At 36.3% G+C, this 25,069-nt stretch overlaps 1 protein-coding gene across 3 annotated transcripts in view; it reads right to left on the reverse strand.

Annotated features, from left to right (window-relative positions):
• exp (expansion) overlaps positions 1 to 25,069 on the reverse strand; it is a 150,678-nt gene that overhangs the window by 56,050 nt on the left and 69,559 nt on the right. For all 3 annotated transcript variants that reach the window (XR_016323170.1, XM_028174117.2, XM_028174115.2), the window contains exon 3: positions 18,263 to 18,420. Coding sequence is in view for 2 of the 3 variants with exons in the window: in XM_028174117.2 (XP_028029918.1) it covers positions 18,263 to 18,420 (158 nt within the window). In the remaining variant the exon portion in view is untranslated. The remainder of the gene's footprint in view (positions 1 to 18,262; positions 18,421 to 25,069) is intronic.

A 25,069-nucleotide genomic window follows, 5' to 3' on the forward strand; every position in this document is an offset into this window, starting at 1 on the left:
CAGGGTGGCAATATTTATCCAGACGGGTTTAATAAGCCTAGTAATTATATACATTATTTTTGTGGATTTTATGTTTGTTACGCAATGTTATTTCTCTTGCTCGTGAAAGTCATTCGTGAATTTGAGTTAGGTACGTATTTCATTTAAAAAAATGGTATCTGCTTGTGGCATTTGAACACTGATTGTACAACAACTCCTATTTATGGTACGACAACTCCTTAATCGAATAAAACAAGTTACTTTATTACTGGCGGTAGGACCTCTTGTGAGTCCGCGCGAGTGGGAACCACCACCCTGCCTATTTCTGCCGTGAAGCAGTAATGCGTTTCGGTTTGAAGGGTGGGGCAGCCGTTGTAACTATACTTGAGACCTTAGAACTGATATCTCAAGGTGGGTGGCGCATTTACGTTGTGGATGTCTATGGGCTCCAGTAACCACTTAACACCAGGTGGGCTGTGAGCTGGTCCACCCAATTAAGCAATTAAAAAAAAAACTTTTTTGTTGTACAATTACATAAAACTAGGTTGATATATGAACAAAACGGCTTGTAGATTTAAAAAGTAACATATAGGATAGGAAGTCGAATATATTAATTAGCGAAAAAGTCTACGTACTTGTATGCTATTGTAGATGACTAATACATACATTTAATATGTGTTACATATTTTTTTTTACATAATTCCAAAAGAACATAAGTGTTGCTCTATTGATAGTCGCAAGAATGGATTTATCTGGATAATAAAAATACATATTTTACATAAATACGAATTCCTTAAAATTAGATTTTTCATTTTTATTTTTTATTGGTTAGATTTATTACACGATGTTATTCCTTCACCGTGGAAGTCAATCTTGAACAATTGTTGAGAACGTATTTCATTAGAAAAATTGAACTGCGCTTCGAACACCGGTGCATCGCTCAACACGAATGCACCGGACGTCTTATCCTTTACGCCACGACGACTTCAAATAATACTGACTAATATATAATATTCAATAATATTGACTATCGAAAAATGAACGAGCTATTGAGCGGAATACGAACAAACACACGTATAACCATTAATTCATTTATTATATTATTAAATTAGAAGCTTCATTCTACGTCAAATTAACAGCGCATCCAACAAACCATAATTATTGACATTATAAGTCAATGACCTCAAATCATTTTCACCTAAGTAAAAGGTCACTTGGCCAATTCGAGAAGTTCAGACAACTCTATTGCCTCATTGCCGGTGGCGCGTCTTCAGATCTGCTCAACGTGGTCATTGGTTTTGGAAATTACTCATAAATAACCAATCCTTGATTAATCTAAGTTAAAAATCACAAATCTATGATTGAGGCCAAATCTAGTCTGCGATATTGTGATGAAAACTATTATACCTTTGTGCCTGCCAACACATCATCACCAAGGATGCACAAAAACAAGAATCGGCTTCTTCTTGAGGAAAGCAATTTGCGCTGAGAACTTAAAATATACAACTATTATGTGGGCCAATAAGTTTATACCTATTAAAACACAATGTTGGTTCGGGAAAAAAATACAAACATCTGTTATACAAAAAATTATATATATATATCGAAAAATCATTAAAAAGACGTTCAGAAGCAATGTTTTTCCTATCGATTTAAATTAGTTTGTTAATCAACCGGTATTCTGTATCTGGTTTCGTAATTCAAATGTAACGATAACAGCTATTAATGACCATCAAATCATTAGGTATTCATATTACCGCTTTTAAAGTACATAACTATTTAATTATAAGGTTGTGATCGTGTTCCAAACGAAAGAGCGATTTGTAATGTTGCTGTTCACTAGAAAACCTCTAAAATCCCATCTGAAACGATCATTCGATGATCGGAATAAAAAAATTCTGAGTATAGGTCGCTCCCAACATCAGCGAACAATCCCCAGATAAAAAAAAACATAGAGAGTCTTTAAGGAACGTGTACAAGACGGCCTTGCTGCTGATCTGATCTGCATTGCAAGGAAGATGAAAAAACATCTCTACATCTATCGGATAAGTGCTGCAGCAAAAAAAATTTGTCACTTGAGAGCACTTTGTTTGTCCTGAGGAGGGAAAATTGAATTTTTGCAAGGAAAATCCAGTCCAGTTTGATAAAAAATGCTTAATAATAGTACGAATTATAGCATTATAGTCGGTAGGGCATATTTAAATATGAGATCGCACGTGGAGGAAGCATCATCATTCTTGTTTGTCTAAAAAGATTTTTGTGTTCCAAGATAGCCGCCCTATCAAAAAGAAATACATAGGTCACCCATCGGCGCAAAAAAAAACATCAGGGCAATCACGATCAATACACGTGGGTCGCAATAACTACTCAACTTAATAGTCCCATCATCCATTGCACGCAATAAGAATACTATTGATGATGATTCAAGGTAATCAATAATCAAATTAATCAATTTAATCAAATCGTGTTAAATTTTTCCTTTCTTCTTAACATTAGACATCTATTAACTTAACACTGATTAGAATATAAATTGTTTTTTATATTTTCCTATAAATCAGCTTCTTCTAGTACGGCAGAATCTTGTGGCTGAAAAATGGAAACTACCTTTAGCTTCCGATACAAACTTCAATAAGAAAATAGAGATTATCAAAGCTTACATTGTCGATAAAAATCAATATACAACTCTAGAGCTAAAGGATATATTTATTATTCACAAAAGTTTTGATTAATTTTCATTTTTCTAAATTCATTAACCGCTATGCGCGTCACACTGTCCGCTGCCAGAAGGTCGTACAAGTCCTTTTCATATCGAAAAGTTTAAATCTAGCCTCGAGCGCGATATCGCGTGCTGCTATTCTGAACATTACTAACATGTTACTTAATACCGAATATTTATCATTTTAGGCAACATAAAAAATTTATTCTTAATTCGGCACGGTACTTATGATTTCTTTTTTATTTTTATGTTAGACCTTAAAATGATTGATCTAATTAGAATGTATTAGGTATTCGTCGGTTATTAGATATTTTTATTGGAAAAATATCAACGTTTCCAATTTTATAAAATGAATTTAATTTAAAAGAGATAACCTTAACTCACGTAGTGATCGATTGCAACTAGAACTGAAAATCGTTTGACAGACGAGGTCACCATTAGTCAAATTATCGATATGAGGTATCGATATATCGATACTGGAACAATAGTTTTGTTGATCATCTTAATCGATCTAGGTCAGAAACGATTGGTCGTGATCATAAATTTATCGAAACTCACTAAATGTTGCACAATGCAAATGCATCTATTATCATTTAAGACCGTTTTGTAATTGAAACGAAAGATTTATTGTTTGAATGGAACTCTCGTGACCTAGACTCGTGCGAGAGGAGGCGAGAGGGGTGTCTTATGAGCCCGCATGAGTATTACCACTCTGCTTATTTCTGCCGCAAAGAAGACTGCTTTTCTATTACAAAGTTAGGGCAGCCACAGTACTTTAGAACTAAGACTTAGAACCAATTGTCTCAAGATGGGTAGTGGTAATGGCGTCGTTGATCTCTATGAGCTCCAATCATCACTTAACAGTAGACGGGCTCGTAAGCTCGTTCACCTGTCTAAGCTATAAAAAAAAATTCGAGATTGGAATTCGAATTATTCGGATATACTTTTGTGTTTTTTTTTTAATTATAGAGATTGTGGTTTATCGTCTGTGGTGTGATCTAATGAGTATCTAATGCAGAGTACTTTTTTTAACGTACCTACATACTTAACAAACCTTCACGATGAAGTATTATGATCCTATATTAAGAGAAGAAGACCCATAATTTATTAATTTGCACGTTAGCTAAAGGTAGGATGAGTTGTGAGTCTAAACGGGTACGTACCATTTAGGTACCTATGTTTGCAGTAAAGACATCAAGCGTTCTGGGTTTTTTTTATGTTTGAGAGATTACTGGTGACCCGGCGGCCTTCCCAGTTTTACCAGGGCAGGTGGGCGCGCAAGGTCTCAGCCAGGAAGGGTGGGATTTGCTAACAGCTACCCGAGCGCCTCCAAAGGAGATCTAACTCAAGAGTGGCTGCTTCGCGAATGAATCTACTACCGGATCGGAATCGCGACCCGCTGAGAAGATCCGGCGAGAAACTCAGCGGGCTGATGTTTAGGTTAGGTTGCACGTCGAACTCTTTGCCGAGTTCGACGATTACGGTTACCGGGGTCATTCTTGTTCGATGGGCGTCAAAACAGCTGGTATACAATACGATTGAATACTTAATCTCATTTCTTATGGTAGGCGTTAACGTTATATTTCAGTAACAACGTTGGCCCATCTTGTTCGGTAAAAAAAATAAGTTGACCTTTTGTGTAGCATAAATTTCGTAATAATTTCAATTAATACTTAAGACATGTAAATCGTCGTCTCACTGCAATTAAGATTAGAATCAGCCATAAAACCCTTAAAATTCTAAGAATTCATTCTAAAATAGGTGTGAATGACAGGTTTATTGTGAAAAGTTGCTTCGCATTGAGTCTTTAGACATACAACCAACGTATGACAACAAGTAATAAAATACAGCAATAAATTCGTATTTTCTTTGGTTTTTATTATAATATTTAATTAATGTTTCGTATGTTCGTTTAATTTTGCTATTTTCAATAATTATAAGTGTCGTTTAAGGCATCGGTAATAATAGCTTAGATTATTTCTTCTGGTTGTTGAAACTTCAGACCAACTTGCCTGATGCATTCCTATCAAGCTAGGCGACTGTTCGAATCCCGTAATGAAGTAGCAATTTTTCTAATGAAAATATATTCACAAGCGATGACCACAGTGGAGCAATAATATAAATCGTTAAAAAAAACACGCAAAAATGTTAATTTGCGTTTATAATTTAAATTTAAAATTTCACTTACACTACTTTTGTAAATTTTGCAACTTACATTACGGAATTAATTCTCTTTATGTATTTCAAAGTGTTTCTTAACATAGCGTTAGTTTAGTATATCATACATACGTATTGTTTTGTTTTGTAATCTAAAACTTTCACTATTCATACGATATTACACAGTGCGTTATGTTAAACGCTTTACTAACATTCAACAGTAACTGAGTTTACATTATTAATAAACGTCTCTTGCTTCAAAATTGCGAAATTTATTAGCACACCGCGTCGTTTGGATAGTCGTATGCGCGCTGTAGCTGCGAATGTGATTTCATGCAAAAATTGACCAACAATCAATAAAAATAATAATACAACAGAATTTGTTTGAAGTCGTCGTGGCCTAAAAGATAAGACGTCCGGTGCATTCGTGTTGAAGCGATGCACCGGTGTTCGAATCCCGGAGGCGGGTACCAATTTTTCTAATGAAATACGTACTCAACAAATGTTCACGATTGACTTCCACGGTGATGGAATAACATCGTGTAATAAAAGTGAAACCCGCAAAATTATAATTTGCGTAATTACTGGTGGTAGGACCTGTTGTGAGTCCGCGCGGGTAGGTACCACCGCCCTGCCTATTTCTGCCATGAAGCAGTAATGCGTTTCGTTTTGAAGGGTGGGGCAGCCGTTGTAACTATACTCAGACCTTACAACTTATATCTCAAGGTGGTTGGCGCATTTACGTTGTAGATGTCTATGGGCTCCAGTAACCACTTAACATCAGGTGGGCTGTGAGCTCGTCCACCCATCTAAGCAATAAAAAAAAAAAAAAACCTTTTCGACAATTGAAAGTTTCCCTCAGAAAACTAAGGAAGGTTTTTAGAGTTATTTTCTTTCTGTCTCTCTTTTTGTTTGTTAGTACATATCTCTGAATGTACAAAAAGGACTTTCACGTACTTTTCCTAGTTAGACTCACTAAGCTAGACGAAACTAGTAGACATTTAAAGAATATAGGATTTTACTTGGAACAAATTGTTAGATGTTAAAACGAATATAGCAATTAATATGAAACTAGCTCTGTCTTTCTGTCTGTTACGTTTTCACGTCTAAGGAACGGTTTTGACGAAGTTTGGTAAGAAAATAGATTAAGCCCTGGGAAATTATAGAAGCTTCCTTTCATCCCACAGTTGAGCACGCGTCCCTCATTCACGCGATTTATATTTTCGCCCACGCAGCCGAATCGGCGAAGGACTAAGGTTTATTGAATAAATATTTGGAGAAATAACAAAGCGGTTAATATACAAATTTAATGTTAATTAATTAGTCACGTTATTTGTCTAAGATTATAAAAGCTTTTTCTTTCCACCTGAAGTAAGTTTGGGTGTTATTTAATGACTGTCCAGTCCCACATAGGGCCTAGGGAGCGCGTTGAGACCTCGTAGAAAAAAAATTAATAATAATGTTATTTTCAATATTATTTAATGTTAATGCTATTTGTCGATATCAGATAATATGCACATTTACATTCGTGGTGAGCTAAATAAGAAGTTGATCGAAAATGGTGAAAAATCAATTTTAATTAAACAATTCTAAAATTTTTGTGTATTTTTGTGATTTTATTTTACATGCATTGGAAGAGATGATGCCTCAACTAATATATGGGGTTAGACCTTTTACAAAATCGAATGTAACTAATCGGAATCGCGACTCACCGAGAAACCTATCTCGTCGGATAATTTCGAAAAGAAAATGTCCAAAAACCTTACGATACAGTTCTACGTAATACAATAAATAATTAAGGTTCTATTATGCAATAAAATAAAGTATGTCTAATACGTTACACATGAATATTATTAATGTATTAAGTTTAACAGAATTTGGATGGTGCATTTTTTTTCCTACCTAAGCTGATAGCTTTGAGAGGCTATTATGTCAGCGTAGCCTTAACTAGTAGGTGAGCTCACGGGGCTAAAACCGGAGTGATGCTAACACTGACACTAGCAAGAGCAATGCGTCGCAGAATCTACCATCGGATCGGAAACGCGACCCTCTGAGAAGATCCGGTGAGAAACTCAGTGGGATGTGTCAGTGGGTTAATTCACTCGTCGATTCCTTCGTCGCAAGCGACGGGTTCGACGAAGACAGCGACCAGTGCTTGTGGTACCTAAAAGCAGCGTTAATGGATCGGGAGGAACCGTAATGACGTGCTTTGGGCATGATGCATAATAATCGATATATGCAATGAAAAATATTGTAACTCATATTTACCTAAAACTGACCTACAATGTACCTAATAATAATAATAATCGTAATATTTATGTAACACGCTATTCACTTTATGTAACACGCTATTCGCAGATTCTGATATGCTCCAAATTTAAATGTAATTTTGCATATCTAAATTCTAACATTTCCACTACCGACGTAAACATACGGAATTCGCAGTCGTAGGCCGAATCTGGCCGGCCGATCTCGGTACTGAAAGCACTGAATTAACCCACGTGCGTCCGTTCATCTGATACACAAAACTATTTGCATATATTGACAGTTTAGATCTGCGAAAGTGAACTGGATGCATTCTTATCGTGCCGATTTGAATTTCGAACAAAACGTGAATGTAACATTAGTCGGATGCGGCGAATGGTGAATTTATTAAAAAATCTTGTAACTTTTAAAGTCGACACAATACTTTTTTTTTTTATTGCTTAGATGGGTGGACGAGCTCACAGCCCACCTGGTGTTAAGTGGTTACTAGAGCCCATAGACATCTACGACGTAAACGCACCACCCACCTTGAGATAAGTTCTAAGGTCTCAAGTATAGTTACAACGGCTGCCCCACCCTTCAAACTACATAATTGAATTATTAAATTAATCAATACATAAACGACAAAATCATTTTTTTTCCTATTTAATTGAATTTACATCTTCAATAAATGATTTTAATGTTAACTGTTTTTAAACTTAACACTGCGTGCTCTGAAATTTAAATCTAAAATATTATTTATGTTACATTACTATAATTACGATTGACAAAACAACACAAATTTTGAATGACAATTCTGATGATCGAAGCTTATAGTTTGCAATTTATTGTTCAGCTTTTCGCCAATAGCTTATTTAACGCAAAAATTTAAATCTAATACACAAATAACATGAGTAAAATCTGTCGCAAATACGAAAGTGCGTTAAAATAAAATCTTAATTGAGCGAGATGTTAGAATAAGTTTTACTGTCAAGCATTTTTGTAAATTAAATCTGGCACGCAACTAAGGCGTTTATTGCGACGCTAACTTTATTTAAGTGAATTTAAAGGCCACATGATGAAAGCGAACGTAGGCGATAATCGTTTCCTTTTCATTTTGTTTATATGAGTCGTCCATTATCAAAGGTTGCAATCTGTGCATTTGGATAAAAAAATGTTATTGATATGTCAATACAGATTGATTTGAATATAATCGTCTCCTACAAAGAATACGGTTCAAAACCTGCATTAAATAAAGGTTGATACTTAACCTGTTATTTATCTAAGATGTCGTTCAGAAGAGTTTTGTGACTGCCAATGGAATACAAAGTCAATAATTCGTTTTTCTGATTTACCAATAATTGTCAGTCACATTGCCGGCTTTGATAATAGTCGACTCATTTATTACAGGTATTACTTAAATTTTGCGATCCGTGTTAATCGCCTCATAAGAATTCAACAAATAATCCTAATCGTTTTGTTTATATATTACAGTTATTACGTAAATTTTGCGACCCGTGTTAATCACCTCTTAAGAATTCAAATAATAATTCAATAAAAAATGTGTGATGATGGGTACGGGACTCTGTGATGATGGTGGGTATCAGACTCATGGGTACATTGGACTCGCGAATTACAGGGAAAATTCTACGTTTTTGAATGGATAGTCAAAGTTAACATGGAAAGATTTATGTACATGATGTCTGACAAATGGTGAATGTCTGAGAAAGTACTGGTGGTAAGACATCTTACTGGTGGTAGGTACCACCATCCAGTCTATTTCTGCCGTGAAGCAGTAATGCGTTTCGGTTTGAAGGACGGGGCAGCCGTTGTAACTATACTTGAGACCTTAGAACGTATATCTCAAGGTGGGTGGCGCATTTACGTTGTGGATGGCTATGGGCTCCAGTAACCACTTAACACCAGGTGGGCTGTGAGCTCGTCCACCCATCTAAGCAATAGAAAAAAAAGCAATAAAAAAATAATTTAAAAAATATGTGAGCAATGTAAATAAATTATTATGAATTAAAAAAAACATTATGTTTGACTTAAACAGTAGAGCAGCCTTTGATTTATTTATAAAATACGTTAACAATATTTTTTGTTCGTGAGAATATCAAAAGCCGATTCAACGATGAACGTTTCATAATTATTGAGACAAATTCGCCGACAATGACCCGTGCGATCGCTTACAACAGCCCGCCTCAATGCTGCCCTACTTTCCCAAATGTATCAACTGTCATTATGTGGACAACACACCCGACAATTGTCATGTAGCCAACGTAACGAAGTTGCAATATGACCCAAATGAAAACGGGAATGATATTAGTGATTAAATATTAATGGTGTTTTAATTATTGCTTAGACGGATGAACGATATTACCGTCTATTTGCTTTTAAGTGGTTACTGGAGCCCGTAGACGACACGAATCCTGGCACCAATGATACATGAGGACTAAGTGTCAATTGTATGGCATTAAGGCTTTCGTAATGTTCAAACTGAAACGCATTGCTACTGTCACTGGACAGGGAGGTGGTACCTGCCCATGGGGACTCAGACGACGCCCTACCATCAATATTAGAGAGTATTACGATCCCACACGGACATTATCCTACCCATTTCTGACATAAAACCTTTATACATTGGGGTTCAAAGAGTAGAAAAACTCAAGATTTGCGAAAACCTTAAAAAAAATGTTCAAGTATTACAATCAATTTAAACACCTATCAATTCGCTAATTTTACTTTCAATATCCATATTCGAACTAATCGTGTATCAAATAAACTTTGCTTATGCGATTTTCTGAGCTAAAACGTTCACAGCACTGGTTGCGTTTGAAACTTAAAAGGTTTCAAAACCATTGTCAAGGATACAAGAGATGGTGTCGTGCCCGAAAAGTGTCATGTTGTTCTGACATTTGCGGTAGGCGTTGTTCTTTTTCGATTTGTTTCGATTCTATCAATACAATCAAATATTTAAGAGACGATGAGTATTATTACGTATTGTATTGTTTATTATAAAAGGGCAGCATAGTGGTATCTACTAATGCGGACTTATAATACGACCTAATAACAAATAACAGTTATGCCAATTTATCACTTTTGTGAATTTGCTTTTATTTTTATATTAGTCTTTAATCGTGGAAAACGTTCGCGAACACGTGCTAAGTAGGTATTTTCTCAGAAAAATCGGTAGCTGCTTGGGTGATTTGAACACTGGCATAGTGGCGACACTTAAAATGAATAGACCGGGCGTCTTATTCCTTAGAATACGATGACTTCAAATGCTTCTCAGTTTATTTCTTCTTTTTCTCCACCTTACCCCACTAGGTGGGGTCGGCATAGCTAATTTTTCTCTTCCATCCTCTTCTATCAGCCGTCATCTCAACACTCACTACTCTCTCTCTCTCATATCGTCATTCACACACTCCATCCAAGTCTTCTTCGGTCGACCTCTTCCCCCTCTACCTTGCACTACCATTTCTATACATCTCCTAGTCACATGCATCTCCTCTCTACGCATCACATGTCCATACCGCGCTAACCGTCCACGCTTCTCAGTTTATTTCATAATGATAATAATCTGCTATATCGATATCATCTCTAATTACAACACGAAATTACAAAATTCACATGAAAACCAATGCTAGCAGAAATTATATTTAAAAAAAATTATCTATCGACACATTCAGTGCTTTGATTCCACAAAAACCAAGGTTGGACCCAACGATCCATTGTGCCAATATTGGCCACTTGTACACATCGGTTCCCCACACAAAGCACACATAGATCGATAAGAAAACAATAAACAATAACATTCATATTGCAACATGGCGGTTATGCGACCGATTGTTGTCTTGTTTATAACTAACGACTTTTGAGAACACGATCCTTAAATCGTTGCTGAATATAAAATTAAGTTCTTCAATCACCCGGAAATAAAAGTGTTTTGATATTTTTTACATTTGGTTGGTTGTCTTTTTCCGTATGTTCAGAGTTTTCAAGTTGTATTAGTTATATGGATTTTTTAGTGTATTAAAATCTCTACTACGTTTACTTTTCTATTTTAAAGTTTTACATTAGATATTGTTCAATAAATTATAGACATATCGGTAGCTATATATAAAGTGACGTAATTTGAAACATAATCATTTATAACCTTAGAACCCAATTTATTATCTCTTAGTAATTCTACTTTGACCTTTATGGGGTACTAAGCATTGTAAAATAATTGAGAAACCTCTATAAAATACGCAATAAACAATTTCGTTTTTAAAATAATTACAAACTCTTTCCTGGTTAAGAATGCGTAGTACTAAAAAAACCCGTAGGACGCATTTACTGTTGTTTTTAGTGAAACTTTGACCTTGAACATGCATTATGGCTTGCTTCCGATAAATCGTATCGTGGCATGTGAATGCTGATTCTGCCCAGACTGGGCAAATTATAACGCATAATGAGTTAGTTGATTTGCAAAACGTTACACTCGTAATATCTGAGGCGGGGCTTAAACTAACGATTTGTTACTCTGATTTAATTCTCAACGTGTGTGTTTATTTCTTCCTCTTTTTATTAAAAGTTCAAGAGTCGTTCAGTAATAAATCGGTGTACTTTGACCGATAATCGATGGGTACTCAGAGAACCTCCTCTACCGAGGGTCGATGTCCTGTGAACTGAGAATCGTGACCTCTTAATCTTATCTTAGCTTAGAGAAAACAAAGTTCGTTAGTTAAACTTTAAATTGACTTTCGAAGATAGATTCTAAATAGTTCTTATTGCGTTCGTTACATCCCTATTATTTAATGCAATGAAATGCGTAGCGGCGTACGAAAATTTAATTCGCGAAAAATAAAAAATTAAGCCCGAATGCACCCGAAACTATTAGTTTATACTATTAAAATAATGAAAAACGTGTTTTTTTACCAAGCGCTTTTTAAATGAAGAAATAAAAAAAAAACTGATTTACAAAAAGATTTTAAAGTTAATTGATCTCGTGATTTTAAGGATAAGACGCCCAGTGAGATTGTCTCGAGCATTGCGATACATGTAAATATTCAAAAGTCGCATATAAGTGCCAATTATTAAGGGAATACGTTTTTAAGCTTCCATTTCCACATAATTAACGTTGTGTAGTAAAAACAAGATCTAAACAGTTGCACTCGGAGTGTGTACAACTATGCTGCCTCTTTCCACCACGAATCAGTCATGTGTTCAAAAGATGAAATAGCCATTCTACAATTAAATTGAGCCTTCATGCTCATGTCTCAGAGTGATTGATGACATTAACGTTGTGAAGTCTTACTAGCTTCGGGAAGCTTAACACCAACAGTTTAATCATCTAAGTAATAATAAATAAATAAATAATTATAAATAAATATTTACTAACAATCACGCCACGTTAACTGGTCCCGTGATAAGTTCGTTAAGAACTTGTGTTACAGGTACCAGATAACGGAAATAAATGTAAGATTTTTATTATACACATAGTTATATTTAATATACATCCATAACCCTGGAAAAGACATTTTATATTTATCATACAAATATCTTCCCATGGCGGGATTCGAACCCGCGACCCCCTTGTGTAGTGACCATGTCACTTACCACTACATCAGACGGCCGTTGACAGTAATCATTAAGTAAAACAACGTTAAAATGTAGTTATTTAGCCATATTTATGGGAGGTATTCATGATTTTGGACGCAGATCATTGGAAGACAAACTTCTGACAGATACATTCTAATTGAAAGTATTTTTACAGAATTTTTCGTGTAATAAAGAATACGAAAACTGCATCTCAACATTTGGAAATGATATAATTTCACAATAAAAAGCGCGATATTAAGCCACAAAAGTGGTTTCAATACGAGAACCGAAGAAAACTAAATGCATCCTAGTTGAATTCAGTTATTTATACAGCTAAGATCGTCCAATATATTATTTATTGTACAAACATCACGCCCTAACAATCACTGAGTACTGACATTCGACAAGTTGAAAATTGCAAAAATTGAGATACAATCACAGGCCGCGTATAAGTCGAAAGACTTGAGACTCGAATTTTGCCATCTCATTTCTATATACATTCAAAATAGCATAATCCGTTTTGCGCTATTTTTAAGCGAACAAACCGACAGGCGAACCATTCTTTCGATTGTTCACCTTAAACAGAAGCAGTGGTTTTATTTATCGCCGCCGCTGAAGCAACCACCCCGTACAGACAGCTACCAATACGAGATCTCAAAGAAAATATTTATTATTTTAAAACTGAACAATGAGTTGTGTTTATGTTAGCCTTTATAGGAACGCCCGACTATTATTTTTTGTGGTCAATTTAAAAAGATTTACCGCGTCATTACTAAATCGTGTGTATTCATTTTCAAAGGCCACGTAATAACTTAAGGCATATATTTTTTTTTATTGTAGAATATTCGCTCATACAGTCTATGTTCAATGACGAATTTAAAATTAATTGTAACGAGCTAATACAAACATGTGTTGAAACGATTAAACAAACTTCCTGTACGATAAATGCAATTAATTCAAATAAAATTAAGTTTAAGCCGGCCATTCTGCTATCCAACCTCCTCGAACAAGCTCGGTATGTCCAATCGTTATTGTTCCCTGTTAGACCGGGAGATCGAAACTAATTAATGCCCGGTCGTCTCGTACATTAAATAAAGTACACATCATGAGTACTCTAATCATAAATCAGCATTATGCACCTTATTGTTAAGAGCGTAAGGTTCGTAGAGAAGATTTTCGTTAGTGCGCTCAGTAATGTTTGCACTTTAAATGCTGATTTTCGTGTGTTGTGTGGATCAGATAGAAGGCGCGCCGACGCCTCGTGGACTACGACATTTCCTTGTGCGATGTGAGGAAGGAAAAAGTCGTAAGTGGGAAGCAATGTTGTTAGGTTTAAACCAATCAGATTCGATACCGAATAAAGTTCTACGTGTGGGTTCTTTCTTGGACGTTGTATTTTAATTTTAAGAATTAATTGCTTTGTTTTTTTTTAAAGTTAAATTCTTGTTTAAGCAATTACAAAGATATTTTTAAGTTTTTTTGTTGACGTGACAACGTCTTATAATTCGATGGAGCCGGCTGCACGCACGAAAAAACATGACTCATGCGGCGTTGCCTCGCTCTGAGGCGTTCCATTTAAGGCTTGAAGTGCAAGCGAGAGCGCGCAACGAGCGAAAAAGAGGCACAATCGGCCTCCGCATTCGGTTGCGTTCGACATCTGTCTCTCTCCTACTTAAGTGAGCCATGCATCCCCGTGGACAGCTGCTATACAATAATACATTTACATGTTTTCGTCAAGTATAAAGTTCAGTGAAAAGTGAATGTGGTGTCAATTGTCCCTAAAAAATATCTATCAAACAAATAAAATTTAAATTTGCTTTTGAAAAATGAAACAATTCCATCAGTATTTTCTTATGACGTTGTCACGTTCAACTATCGTCAGTAAACCGACTTTACAGACAACCGATTTTTTTTTTAAAGTTAAATTCTCGTTTAAGCCTTTACAAAGATATTTTCAAGTTGTTTTTGTTTTTTTTTTGTTATGTTTTGTTTTAGAAATTCTGTTCGGCTTAATCATCGAAAGCACGCGAGCCAATGATCCCGGTGCGGTACACGCGACAGACTTCCGTGTCATTATGCGGGAGCGATACAAAGCGGGCGCGTGCCGATCAGATCGCCAGCACGCCTCCTCGCCTATTGTTTCATCACCGGCTTTATGAACGACTAAGCTTCCTGACTTATGCCATGACGTGTTTGCCGGCAGATTATGTCGACGCGTGAAATAATACGAAAATAAAGATTCGTATTGAAATTATTAAGTATTCGTATTAAAATATATTGGCCATATATGCCGTCGGACTGACGATCGCTGGAGCAGACGGGTGCCCGAGTGGAGACCGCGCAGCGGAAGATGTAACGTGGGACGCACCCTGGCTTGGTGGTGCGATGACCTCCGAACGGTGGCCGGCAAGAAGTGGATGAGGAGAGCCGTAGACCGGGCTCAGTGGTGTGGATTGGGAGCGGCCTATGTCCAGCAGTGGACGACTGTGGGCTGTTGATGATGATGATGATGATGAAAGATTCGTGGATTAAGAATTCTGATTTTTTTTTATGTACTGTCTAAATCTAAATCGTTAAAGTTAAAGTTATTATTTGTACGTTTGTTGGTTGCGGCCATTCAGGGAATGTTAAAGGAAATATTTGACTAGTACGTGCCTCAATACATTTAGATAAAGTCACAAAGTAACCTGGACGAAATGACGATAGTTTCAAGTAAAATTAGCAATATTTGTATAAATTTTAACAGTTTTCAAAAAAAGGAAGAGGCTGTTAGCTGATTTTTTTATGTGATGTTGTTACCTCAGAGCTTTTTTCTATGTGAAAAGAATTTCTTGATTCCATTTAAAATCTCACCAGTAGTTTTTGAGTTATCTTTAATATCTAATACATACGCAATCTACTTCGATTACATTTTACTGGTGGTAGGACCTCTTGTGAGTCCGCGCGGGTAGGTAACACCACTCCGCCTATTTCTGCTGTAATTCAGTAATGCGTTTCGGTTTGAACGGTGAGGCAGCCGTTGTAATTATACTTGAGACCTTAGAACGTATATCTCAAGGCGCATTTACGTTGTAGATATATATGGGCTGCAGTAACCACTTAACACAAGCGGTGAGCTCATCCAAACGTCTAAGCAATAAAAAATAAATGTTATTTGATTTTGACGAAGTCGGTATTCTTTTAATCTTCCTCAAAAATTTTGTATTACATTAAATGATAATGAAATTACACCTGAACAATGAAGAAGCTAAGCGACCAGTTTTGTTATCTAGCGAAACAAGCGTCCCATAATCGGTTGCACAACAGGTACAGAATAGGAGCGGCCGGCTTCGCTATTCGCACGCGATCTTGCCTAATCACCGCCACGGCAGTTTGTCGGATAACTTTCACTATCACACGTTATGACACGAACAAAGATCTTGATAAAATCATTATTCGTTATTAAAAACAGGTGAAACCACAGTTACGGCAGCCGCAACCTTGCCCGGGACACGCTCCGTTGACTCCGCGGTCTTTTGTTAACGTTTACTTTGTTACTAATATTTCACAGATTTTTAGCGTCTGCACAGAAAACTGAGCACTAATTATGTTATTTTTGTGTATGTTAGTCTCGATATTTATTCACATTCGGGTACAGCCGTGAAATAGCCTTGAATTTACACTGTGCTCTCGGAGTCCATAATATTTTGAATTGTTAGTAACGATAAAACCATGTGTGTATAATATATGTCATTTTGAAAAGTCTTAACAAATATTACGTGTATGAAATTTTACGCGTTCTTTATATCACTGTCATTGATCATTGTTTTATTATGTAAGGCGTCATTCGTTTCCTCACTGCTCCGTGTAACTTGGAGGTTAGAACAAGCACTTCGAACACTCGTTAATAATTAGGGTCAGTTTAATTATGTAGATAAGCAATATGGACCACGACAATGCAATTTGACAAGTTCAAATCTAATCCTGAACACGAGTTATGGCGTAAGCTAAAAAAAATTATGAAGAAATAAGACAGTGTTAATAGGAAAGTCCAATTTGTTTACAAGCATTTAAAGCAGGGGTTCCCAAGCTTATTTTGTCTATTGCCCACTTTGAAGATAAAATATTTTTTAGGACCCCCATTTTTTCACCTACTTAAAAACAGCGAGAGCTCAGTCGGTGTATAAGAGTCCTCCTAGCTGAAATTACAAATCACCTCCCAAGCCTCTACACAACGCCCCCTTTTTTCTGGGACTCTTGCTTTCCCCCTTTAGGTCTATAGCGCCCACAAGGGGGCGTTATCGCCCCACAAGGGGGCGTTATTGAGAAAGGCTGATTTAAAGTGAAAATATATTTAAACGATATTCTCGTACTTATATTAAACTAGTATTACGTACAACGTACAGCAATTGCTAATGCAATAGAAGACGTAATTGCTACCCAATCTTTAGGGGAATATAGCCAACACGACTGCATTGGCTAAATCGTTTTGTCCTGCGAATCAACTATTAAACGAAAATGATCTTGGAGTGAAAAGGGCACTTGGGATCCATTAGAAGATATAGGTTAATCAACTCACTCAACAGTGGTACAGCTGTGCGTTTACAATTTCCAATTTTCGAAATCAAGAAAGCTGAATTAAACACAGAGGAAAATAAAGGGGTTGATAGATCAGCTGATGAAATTATATCTAATGTCGAATTAATTGGTCGAACTATACATGTCTAGTCATTAACGACAAACAAAACCAGTAAAATAGCAATGAATATTGACAATGAAACAAAATTAAGGACCATTCACGATACATAACGAGGTAATGATATTAATGCATGTAGGTGTACAAAATAGATCGATTGTTGCATTGGATCCAGTTGTTGAATGTAAGCGAAACTAGGTCAGCCACGTGCCACAATAAGTTTAGTCAAATGTACTTTAGATTTGCTTAATCCATTCCGTTTGGTTATCTGTTTCGAAATACGAAACATGTCGTTATAATTAAATCGATACTGATTGTAAAGCACGAATGTTTTTGCTTTTGTTTATTATTGGATTCGATCGTGCGGTTTTTTTTTTGTTTACTTATAGGACAAGTTTAAGTTTGAATGATCGGTTATAGTTGAAACGATTTTATTATTGGATTTCAAGTTGTTGTTTTAATATTGACGAAAATAGAGTGATCTTTTGAAATATTTTTATAAGCAATAAGAATTTAATTTCAATTGAGGTGTAGTTAAATTTTTCTTTAACATTTCAATCTCGTGTTCTCTTCTCTTTGAGTACGACAAAGAAAAAAAAAAGCTAATGATTGTATGATTGTGTGTTAAGTCATGTCTTTATCCTCACTCACATTTTCGAGAAATTTAACTAAGCTATCATTCGTTATGTCCAAACTTTTATTGGACTTGCAACGGATGTAGATTTTACAGAAATATGAAATTTGAATGAGTGATTATATTTACGTGAAAAATAATTATGTTTACTTTGTAGATTTTTTTTTTAACACAATTAAACCCTCACCCCCCTGACTTAAGGTTGTGCACAGAGTAACATTCTTTCATAGGTACACGTTGGTGGATTTAGGCTATTAGTGTAATCATTTACCTCATGCCGTCAAAGCCGTCATCGGACCCATTAATCGTGAGCACCGGCGCTCGCGCATACGCTTTGGCAACTCGACGATTCTTTTCGAAAACAATCACCTTCGCCCATATCTCGTCGTCGATTTGTGTCCATTTGTCCAGCACTTCCTGTATATGTTCCTGGAAACAAAAGAGAAAAATTAGTTAATGCATTTTTTCAACAATTTTTTAATTTATTGCTTAGATGGGTGGACGTGGTCACGGCCCAAGTGGTTACTGGAGATCATAGACATCTACAACGTAAATGGCGCCACCCACCTTGAGATATGACTCCTAAGGTCTCAGTATAGTTACAACGGCTGCCCCACCCTTCAAACCGAAACGCATTACTGCTTCACGGCAGAAATAGGCGGGGTGGTGGTACCTACCCGCGCGAACTCACAAGAGGTCCTACCAGTAAAAAAAATATTATTTTGTTAGCCTTTGAAGAAGCGGATGGAAGTGGTTCGCCTTAGAACCGATACCCGAGATAGGGATTACGGGGTGAAGTAGGTTGGAAAATAAGATGAGATAGAAGTAGACTATACTAGTCTTCTTGCTAGCCTTTCATTGTATGGTCTGGCCGGGGGCCAACATTCGCGGTCGCGTCGTTTCCTTGTCTCCACTCAGGTACTTGTTTGCTCAGTAATGATTAGCACTGCTACCGATCTTCGTTTTTTAATATATTTTTTTATTTCCCTTGTAGGCAGACGAGCATACAGCCCACCTGATGGTGAGTGAACGTAAACGTTTTAATAAACACTCTATTGTATTCGTAATACAAATCATAACAGTGAAAAAATAGAATTCAATTAACTCGACAGTTTGCAGGGTAAATTCTTAGAACTACCACGAAAAAATTGATGGATCGAAACATTTGACGATCGATCATTGTTTTATTCAATAAAACATATTATAGAAGAACCGTTACTAAATTATTCACGCTATAATATTATTGTATATATTGAACATAGTGATATTGAATATATATTACGGTACAGAAATCGAAATACAAATAAATATGTATGTACATGGAAATATTTAATTTTTTTATTTCTTAAACTAGTAATACCAAAGTAGAACTTGAGGTCGTATTATTGGTATATTGAGGTATTATTAATAGACTACAATAAATGTCATTGATATCTTCGAGCGTACCTAAGTAATTACTTCTGTTTATTAAGGAACAAGGGTTATTTTGTGTTAAAATACTTAATATTATCAGCATAATCGGCCTTGCATTGTGACGATTACACAATTTTTAAAAACATTACTTCGAAGTTGGCAACACTGGCGCAATAAGATGACATCGGATTTTAAACGCTGCAACACTGTTCCGCTCTACTTATTCGCATCTAAGTAGCTACTATGAAACTTGCATGTAGTTTAACTATTTATAGAAATTACTCGTATTCGTTGCTTTGTTTAATATTAAGCTAATCAGTTGATAGTCTGGTAGACCGTCTCCACATTCGAATCGGAATGAAAGACTGTTTCGCGGTTGAAAATACCAATATGATGGTATCGAGTGGTGCTGGCTTCTTATACGTTGTACCAACTGTAAATTCCAATTGGCGATCGCTACATACGTTAGTGTAATATACAGAGACCGCTGTTTTTTGCTCTCCGGTGTATTCAATAGTCATATTTACGATACCTACAAGGACCTATACTGATGGTAGGACCTTTTGTGAGTCCGTGCGAGTAGGTACCACCACCCCGCCTATTTCTACCGTGAAGCAGTAATGCGTGTCGGTTGGAAGGGTGGGGTAGCCGTTGTAACTATACTTGAGAGCTTAGAACTTATATGTCAAGGTGGGTGGCGCATTTACGTTGTAGATGTCTATGGACTCCAGTAACTACTTAACATCAGATGGGCTGTGAGCTCGTTCACCCATCTAATCAATAAAAAAAAGAAAATAAAAAAGCAATGGGACGGCGCTATTATTAATTTCTTTTTATCTACGTATATGCTGGTAGCGTAATTGGCTATTCCAGCTACGCCTGGACGGTTAGGTGAGCTCAGGGGAGAGGGTTGAGAGAAATTGCTAACTAGAACTAGCAAAAGCATCTACCACCGGGTCGGAATCGCGATCCACTGAGAAGATCCGGCAAGGAACTAAGTGGTTTGCGCCACGGATTAGATAAATAAGGTTTATTTATCTATTCCATGGTTTGCGCTATTTTAGCCAGTGCCTAGCTTAAAATATTAATGTAGCACAACGATTCTATATACTAATATCCCATGCACTACTCAATAAGATGCGTCCGCAGAGTGCAATGTAACTCCAACAATAGTTTTAAACAAAACTACATAGCGTCATAAAACAGTGTTATTTAGTTACCGCGATGAATAACTGTCGAAAGTGTTACAAATTACAAGGAAAAAGCAAAACATGATGATGCTTAAAATAAAACGCCTTATTTCCTAAGCTTATCGATGGAATTACATCCGTAATTCCACTGGTATTAAGTCGCATTTGTTGTAATGAATTGTTGCGATATAAAACTATTTGCGAGGGCATCGGCCCGTGTAAACGCACCTCTGTTTTTGCTCACACGTAACAATAAACTTACAATTATGCCACTAAAAAGCTGGTTCTAAGTACACCGTTAGTTTTGGCAAAAAGTTTGTAATGTTTCTGCCGAATGATCGCGGTTTTAGGGTTGTCAGTGTCCTGAGCAAAATCGATTATTTTATTTATTTACTAGTGGCCCGCTTCGGCTTCGCTCGGGTCTTTAACAAAAGTTTTAGTAAGGATCCCTAATTTTTGTTAAAAAAAATAACTTATGTCACTCGGAGATAGTGTAGCTTCCAAACAGTGAAAGATTTTTTCAAATCGGTTCAGCAGTTTCGGAACCTATTCAATACAAACAAACAAACAAATCTTTCCTCTTTATAATATTATTATAGATATAGATTTGTTTTGAATACACTGACGTTGATCAGAAAATGAATCAACATAATGTAGACAAATTAATAAGACGAAAATATGAAAAAAGTATTTCGTAAATAATGTTATTTGATTGCAGGCAAGGTGTAGTTGATGATAAACACAATTTGGCAAAATATATGTGAAAATCCACATAAAATAATAGACATTACCTACATAACGATAAGACCGTGCATTGTACTTTTAATCCTTATTGTTTTGCATTTGTTTTGATTATATATTGGTGTATAATAAAACATACCCTACTCCACTCTATATAATGCATTACAAAAGGTTGCGTATTACCGTCATCATCTATAACCGCAAACCTTTTGATTATGAATTAGATACAAAACTTAAGACTGTTAAATGTCAGTGCGATCTATAAGCCAAGGACGGACCTGCTTCTTCTTGGGTTTTCGTTTAATATATTTTTGTGTCTGAAAAAATATCACTGTATTCAATTATTTTAGGAACTGGCAAGGTCAATACGTATGTCATCGCATTTTGTATTAAAAATTGTATACAACGCATAGCTTTATTAATCTTACGAAGTCAGCGATGACCCTAGAGCCAACAAAGAAAAAGCAAATCGTTAGTTTTACAATTGTTTTCATTTGTTACATAACAATTAACCAGCGTAGGTTTAAAAAATGATTCGTTTTTGTTCCGAAGTCAAATTCACTTTCCGTTTTTTATTTCATACGAGAGCGAAACCGAAGAAGTAGCTGTTATTAAATTAACAGTTACCGACCGCGATCGTTGTGATTCTCAAATCGTGTGAAAGAGTTATTGACTTTCAATTATTTTTTCTCGATCGTACCTACCGTGAATCTATTCATCGTGGTTCGAGTTCAACGTGTTTTGTAAAATGATTTAATGCATGAATGACTCCAAAGTGATTTTGGGTCATCAGATATTTTATACTTGACTGTAGATGCTTCTTAAATATCACTTTTAATCAAGATTTATTTACAAACAGTATAATATAATATTTAGTAAGATCAGTAAAGAGCAATCATAGCTTTATTTTGTAACTACTTAGATACGTTGAGTAACGACTACAAGCTGGTTTTAAATAAAAAAATACAAATGTCAAAATAAATATATTCAATAACATGATATTATAATTATATTAGCAAGAAAACTCAAATTATTTGTTCATTCTATGTTACATTGATACAGATCATTAATTTGAAACCCCGAATCCCGTGTTTGCAGGATAGCCGTCGGAGTCCCGTGGTTCTTCAGGAACATCGACCTGCACGACGACCTGAACCTAGAGTCTATTAGTAAGTATCTACAGTCGGCATCAATGCGCCATTTCGATAAAGCAGCATGACACGAGAACCCTCTCATCGTGGCCGCTGGAAACTACATAGCCGATCCTGCGGACCAAATAGTAAACAGTTACGTCGCCCAAAACACGTCATCTCGGATCCTCCCGATCCACTAACGGTGCTTTTAGGTACCTCGAGCACTGGTCATTGTTCTCGTCGAACCCGTCGCTTGCGACGAAGGACTCGGCGAGTAAATTAACTAACAGACAGTATTGGTGTTAGCAACATCGTCAGGTTTGAGCCTCGTGACCTCACCTACTAGTTAAGGTTACGGTGAAATGGTCACTCTAGACCATCAGCTTAAGTAGGAAAAAAAAAGATACAGATCGATTTAAAAACAAAAAATATGACTTTAATATAAATTAAATATACCAAGTAATTCTTAATTTGATCATTGGAATTATTCTAATTTTCAAATACATTAAGTGTAAAAAATGATTGATATTGCAATAATAATTTAAAAAAGATTATATTTGAAACAGATTATCTTGGATTATCAATATCCGTATGTATTTTGTCTAGCCACACTGGGTGGTGGTTATATCTGCTCGGCTTTATTATTGTTTTTTTTTATGGATATAACATCAAAACATACCTCACAAAACAAACACTTTATCTGATTGCGTTCCTTTATCCTACCATGACTGTACGCAACCATTCTCCGACACATATCATTGGTATTCCATCCATGAGTGGTGTATTACTCCTTGACACTTTCTTGTACCGGTGTCGCGCCGTAAGGCCAGGCACATACGTACAATATCGTCGGAACTGTTTGGTTAGAGTTGTATGCTTATTGCGATCTCATCGCTAATAAAACGTCGAGTCGTTGTAGTTTTATTTAAAATCGATCCAAGTTGTTATTTTTGATTCATCATTTATACATACCTATGATAAAATATTTCACAATTCAATACATTTAACCATTTTCTTTTTACAGTTACTACTTTTACTGGTGGCAGGACCTCTTGTGAGTCCGCACGGGTAGGTACCACCGCCCTGCCTATTTCAGCCGTGAAGCAGTAATGCGTTTCGGTTTGAAGGGTGGGGCAGCCGTTGTAACTATACTGAGACCTTAGAACTTATATCTCAAGGTGGGTGGCGGCATTTACGTTGTAGATGTCTATGGGCTCCGGTAACCACTTAACACCAGGTTGGCTGTGAGATCGTCTATCCATCTAAGCTATAATAAAAGGTGAACTAAAATCGATACATGTGATATTTTTGTTGTTAAGCGACTATGGAATTGTTTATAAGACTTTTGATATAGAATCAACTAGTTTTCGGATTAAAAAAATTAATGTCTGCATGTGCCTGCCCTCACCATTATGATATTGTTGATCATTTTATTTAAAGTTTATTTGCACTGAATAGCCCTCGTTAATGTCTCTTGTCTTGTATTTATTGCATAAAATCGCAGTCAGTCATGCAGAATTGTTAAACGAAGATCCGGTGTTGATGAGACAGTGTGATTACCTTTTCGATATGACTCTCCAATTGTCCGGTGGAACTTGACAGCTTCCATTATGCGGAGTACAGCTTTGTAAAGATACCTTCGAAGGCGATTTAGTTTTATTTGTTATTATTGGGACGATGGTATCACCCAAAAGTTTTGAAATTAATATGAATTTTATAACCGATCTATAAGTTTATAAAATTGAAGTTTTCTATACTAATATTATAAAGAGGAAAGATTTGTTTGTTTGTTTGTTTCGAATAGGCTCCGAAACTACTGGACCGATTTGAAAAATTCTTTTTCCATTAGAAGCCGACATTGTCCCTGATGAACATAGGCTATTTTTTTTTTTTAATTATTTTTTTTTTGTTTCATGTGTGTTTTAATGTTTCCGAAGCGAAGCGAGGGCGGGTCGCTAGTTAAAGACTAAATCCGAACTAAATAATCATTAAGGATTAAATTAATTGATAGAAAAGAGGTATTCTATATTATTACATTTATAGATAAATGATCTAATTGGCAGGCGTTGCCGTGTGGTGACGGCATTAGAATACTTTTGTCACCACCCCCAGTACCATCCCAGGGGAGTCGTAAGAGGCGACAAAAGGGAAAGCATAACACACAATATTTACTAGTGTGAGAGAAGGAAAACTCGAAATTAAACCCTGTACCAACCCGTCTAGCCAGCGTGGTACCAGTAGGCTAATAAACCTCCAAAATGATTGCACACCGCAGAACCAGGCCCCTAGTCCCCGGCGGCCCCGCTATTCCTGGTTACGGTAGCGGCCATGGTAACGGCGGGGCAAGGGGTGCTAAGAATCCCCGGCAGAGATCCGGCTACCACCCCCCTTCACAACGACAACTGGCCCTGGTGACATACAACGTGCGCACTTTGAGGTTGGACGAGAAGCTAATAGAGCTGGAAGAAGAAATGAACAAGTTGCGCTGGGACGTTATTGGTTTATCGGAGATCCGAAGAGAGGGGGAGGATACGAAAACCTTACAGTCCGGCCACTTGTTCTACTACCGGGAGGGAGAACAGAAGTCCCAAGGTGGTGTTG

This window comes from Bombyx mandarina, chromosome 05 (genome assembly GCF_030267445.1).
Source record: "Bombyx mandarina strain Sakado chromosome 05, ASM3026744v2".
NCBI lineage: Eukaryota > Metazoa > Arthropoda > Insecta > Lepidoptera > Bombycidae > Bombyx > Bombyx mandarina.